The following is a 5123-nucleotide window of genomic DNA, read 5'->3' on the forward strand; positions in this document are numbered from 1 at the left end:
TGGGTGAACTCTGAAGAGTGAAGCCTGCCCCCACTCATGCTCAGAAGATGACAAAAAGGGAGGAAGTACCTCTTGAGCAACACACCTGGGGAGTCATTATTCTCATATCCCAGGCCCTCCAGGCCAGAGGATGTTGCCCGGTCAGACTTAGTATATCCCCACCATGCTGTAATGAGAGCTAATGGCTGCAACATCAGATAGTGGCTGTTTAAAAGCACGTCTAGCTCAGGGGAGTGCAGAGGGGCAGCCATGAATATGCCCTTTGCTGAGAAGTCAGCTCTCTATTCTGCAGAGGGAAACACTCTAGCCAGAACGCTGCGCTGGCAGCCTCTTAGCTATCAAGCCATTTTCAGGAATCCGTTAACAGAACCATTTATTTATTTATCCATAGATAATAACAATATTCAAAAATTTGATGAAGATATTTGGATGAAGATATTTGGATGAAGACCTTGGAGGCCAGGGTTTGAATCCCCAGGGTTTGAAGCCTGGCCAGTGCCTGTCTCTCAGCCTAGCCTACTTCACAGGGTTGTTGTGAGGATGAAATGGGAAGAAGGAGAACCAAATACAGTGGTGCCTCGCAAGACGAAATTAATTCGTTCCGCGAGTTTTTTCGTCTAGCGAATTTTTCGTCTTGTGAAGCACGGTTTCCCATAGGAATGCATTGAAAATCAATTACAGTGGTGCCCTGCAAGACGAACGCCTCGCAAGACGAAAAACTTGCAAGACGAAAGGGTTTTCCGTTTTCGAGTTGCTTCGCAAGACGAATTTCCCTATGGGCTTGCTTCGCAAGACGAAAACGTCTTGCAAGTTTGTTTCCTTTGTCTTAAAACCGTTAATACCCAGGGTGCATTGCTTGAAGAGGTGCAGTTGCGACTTGAACTTCGAGGAGCAACACATAGCACACGGTGTGGTAGCCTTTCTGAGCTTTTTAAAGACTTTGCTGAATTTTTGAAGCTTTTCCAAAACTTCTTCTGCAGCCATTTGGTAAGTTAAACTTTTGAAACTTTTTTGGGGGGTTTTGGATTTTGGGTTGGGGTGTTTAGAATTCAAGGACTTGGTGTTGGGGAGAGGTTTGCAAGAATCTGGGAGCTTATGTGGGTTTTTTCTGCATTTTTCTGATTTTTTGTGACCATTGGGCCATGTTGGTGTTTTTTTTAAAAATAATAATAATAATAATAATAAATTTTATTTATATCCCGCCCTCCCCAGCCGAAGCTGGGCTCAGGGCGGCTAACAACAATCAAATAACCAAATAGTTGAATAATCACACATTCTAAAATATTTCATTATAAAAATTAATTAAAATCAAATTGATGGCAACCAAAATACTGTGCAGGTTGCCAGAGGAGGGAGTCAGGCTGCGCCCTGACCAAAGGCCTGGTGGAACAACTCTGTCTTGCAGGCCCTGCGGAAAGATGTCAGGTCCCGCAGGGCCCTAGTCTCTTGTGACAGAGCATTCCACCAGATTGGAGCTGCAGCCGAGAAGGCCCTGGCTCTAGTTGAGGCCAGCCTAACCTCTCTGAGGCCTGGGACCTTGAGGATGTTTTTATTTACAGACCGTAGGTTTCTCTGTGGGGCATACCAGGAGAGGCGGTCCCGTAGGTACGAGGGTCCAAAAAAATCTGGGTTTTGAATTTCTGTGTGCTGGCTGGGTGGGGAAACAGTTGGGGAGGGGTTTGCAAGAATCTGGAAGCTTGTGTGGTGGTTTTGTTTTGTTTTGTTTTGTTTTTTTGAATTTTTATGATTTTCTGTGACCATTGGGCCATGTTGTTTTTAAAAAAAAAAAATTGTGGGTTTTGAATTTCTGTGTGCTGGCTGGCTGGGGGAACAGTTGAGGAGGGGTTTGCAAGGATCTGGGAGCTTATGTGGGGTTTTTTTTTGAATTTTTATGGTTTTCTGTGACCATTGGGCCATGTTTTTTTTTAAAAAAAATTTGTGGGTTTTGAATTTCTGTGTGCTGTGCTGGCTGGCTGGGGGAACAGTTGGGGAGGGGTTTGCAACAGTTGGGGAGGGGCTGGGGGAACAGTTGGGGAGGGATTTGCAATTTCTGTGTGGTGGGTGGGTGGCTGGGGGAACAGTTGAGGTTTTTGAAGACTTTGGTGATTTTTAAAGCTTTTCCAAAACTTCTTTTGCAGCCATTTGAGGATTTTGAAGACTTTGGTGATTTGCAGCCATTTCGTAAGTTAAACTTCTAAAACTTTTTGGGTTTTTTTTTGGATTTTGGGTTGGGTGTTTGGAATCCAAGGACTTGGTTCTGGGTTTGAATTGCTGGTTTTTTTTTTCTTTTTCTGAGTTTACGAAGGGAGGAGCTGTGCTGCCATGGGACCCAAGAAGACTGCTGCTGCGGAGGCTGGCGAGAGGAAGAAGGAGAAGGTGACGCTGGAAATGAAGAAGGAGATCATCTGGAAGCACGACGGTGGAATGCGTGTGGCAGACCTCACCAGGGAGTACAGCAGGAACCCATCGACCATCGGCACCATCCTGAAGATGAGGGAGAAGATCCTTGCGACTGATGCAGCCAAGGGAGTCACCAGGATCGTGAAGAACCGCCCAGCTGTTCTGGAGGAGGTCAAGAAGTTGCTGCTCATCTGGTTGGAAGAGAAGCAGCGTGCAGGGGACACAGTGACTGAGGCCGTCATTTGTGAGAAGGCCAAGGCCTTGCACGCTGACCTCATCCGGGAACAGCCAGGAACCTCAGGCGAGCCAGAAGTCTTCAAGGCAAGCAGAGGCTGGTTTGACCGTTGAAGGCAAGAAACTCGCAGAACGAAAAAAACTCGCAGAACGAATTAATTTCGTCTTGCGAGGCACCACTGTAATGCGTTCCTATGGTCAAATAAAGTCCAAACAAAGCCAAATTTGGTACAACAAGAGTTTATTAAGTGCTCTTTAAAGTCACACATACTGTAAAGAGCATTTCAAAAATTGAAGGAACAATAAATTAAGTTTCTAAACATGACAGAAAAACATTTAAAAATCAACAAAGTGTACAGTACATTTTCTAAGACTCTGGGGACCAACTCGAAGAAGGTTCCTCTTCCACTCTTTGCTTCTTGCTGAAGAACCTGTCCATGGTCTGCTGCTTCATCCGCCTTTTCAGCACCTCCCTGAAAGGCGACATGACCCTCGTATCAAAAGTGTTCACAAGGTCATGTGCCACGTGCTTGTCAGGGTGGTGCCGCTGTGCAAAAGCCTGCACATCCTTCCACTTCAGGCAAATGTCCCTCAGTTCTTTGGAGGACAGCCGTTCCTCAGTTGCTTCCTCCTCTTCCACCGAGGCCTGCTCCTGCGCAGCCTCTGCCTGCAGTTCGACCAGCTCCTGGGTGGTCAGCTCGTGGTCGTGCTCCTCCACCAGCTCGCTGATGTCCTCCTCTGTGACCTCCAGGCCCATGGTCCTCCCCAAGGCAACAATGTCCTGCACCACTGTTGACTCTGGTGCATCAGAGTCACTTGGTGCCACACAGTCCGGCCACAGGCTGCGCCAAGCGCAATTCAAATTTCTCTGGCTGATCCTGTTCCAGGCCGTGGTGATCATCTTCAAGCAGGTGACGATGTCGAAGTGGTCCTTCCAGAATTCCCGCAGGGTGATGGTGGTGCAATCAGTCACCTCGAAGCATCGCCTGAAAAGCTCCCCCAGCCCCTCCCCAACTGTTCCCCCAGCCCCTCCCCAACTGTTGCAAACCCCTCCCCAACTGTTCCCCCAGCCACCCAGCACACAGAAATTCAAATCCAGAATTTTTTTAAAAAAACAGCAGAGTGGCCCAATGGTCACAGAAAATCATAAAAATGCAGGGAAAAAACCACACAAGCTTCCAGATTCTTGCAAACCCCTCCCCACCTGTTCCCCCAGCCACCCACCACACAGAAATTCAAACCCAGATTTTTTTTCGTCTTGCGAAGCAAGCCCATAGGGAAATTCGTCTTGCGAAGCAGCTCGAAAAACGGAAAACCCTTTCGTCTAGCGAGTTTTTCGTCTTGCGAGGCATTCGTCTTGCGGGGCACCACTGTATCCCACCTTGAGTACTTTGGAGGAACATATGGTATATAAATGTAACAAATTAATAAAAATCAAATCAAATAAAACTAAACTAAATAATTAGCAGGGTGTTGCTCTTGACAAAGTGTCCACACTGCAATTCAATACCAACATTGTATGTTCATGCATTCAAAAAACATTAAAATCCATTTTAGTTCTATTCCACATTAATTAAAATAGAAAAACTTGTTCTCTTTGGACTATGCCACTGGATACCATGACTTTTAGAAATGGCACACAACAAGTATGGAAGCAGACATGCAGTGTTTTTGCAGAACCTGATAAGGAGTCTTGAATTACCCAAATTGGATTAGTGTAAACACAAACCACTTATGGTTTTCTTTGGGAGGGACAGGATATCAAACCATTGTAAGCAGGGCTAGCCCACTCATGAGGTTTTGAAGCACAAGCCATGGCATGGTGGGAAAGAGGGTAATAATAATAATACGTAGTAGTAGTAGTAAATATTTGTAACCCACCTATCTGACTGGCTTGCCCCAGCCACTCTGGGCAACTTCCAACATATATCAAAGCATCTGTCATCTGTGCTTTAGCTGAGATTCCTGCATTGCACAGGTTGGACTAGATGACCCCGGGGTCCCTTCCAACTCTAAAATTCTATGATAATAAAACATTACACATTAAAAGGCTTCCCTATACTGGGCTGCCTTCAGATGCCTTCTAAAGGTCATCTAATTGACATCTGATGGGAGGGTGTTCCACAGGGTGGGTGCCACTACCGAAAAGGCACATCCTTCACCATTGGGTCCCAGTTATATCAGTGGGGGTTATGTAAATTCTAAAAGTAACTCCAGTCATCTGGCCACTGTATTTTGGACCTGTTGAAATTTTTGAGGCATCTTCAAGGGCAGCTCCACATACAGCACATTACACTAATTCAAACAACAACTTCTTCAGATCTCCAAGCAGGGGCTCAGTCCCAGAAGGGGGAACCTGTGAATTGGAGAAAGCAGGGATGCCAGTGAGGAAGAGACAAGATGTGGAACAAAGGGTTGTATCTAACTAAGTCATATCCAGCGCAGACCCATTGAAATGAATCACATTAGGTAAAATGTGTCTACTCTGA

General features: G+C 45.9%; 1 protein-coding gene across 1 annotated transcript; it reads left to right on the plus strand.

Annotated features, from left to right (window-relative positions):
* Positions 1–2054: 2054 nt before the first annotated feature.
* On the plus strand, positions 2055–2845 carry LOC144328083 (putative CENPB DNA-binding domain-containing protein 1). The gene has a single exon (XM_077930835.1). It carries the CDS (start codon positions 2323–2325, stop codon positions 2746–2748), a length of 426 nt encoding a protein of 141 aa, XP_077786961.1. The 5' UTR covers positions 2055–2322; the 3' UTR covers positions 2749–2845.
* The last annotated feature ends 2278 nt before the right edge of the window (positions 2846–5123 follow it).

Source organism: Podarcis muralis, chromosome 6 (genome assembly GCF_964188315.1).
Source record: "Podarcis muralis chromosome 6, rPodMur119.hap1.1, whole genome shotgun sequence".
NCBI lineage: Eukaryota > Metazoa > Chordata > Lepidosauria > Squamata > Lacertidae > Podarcis > Podarcis muralis.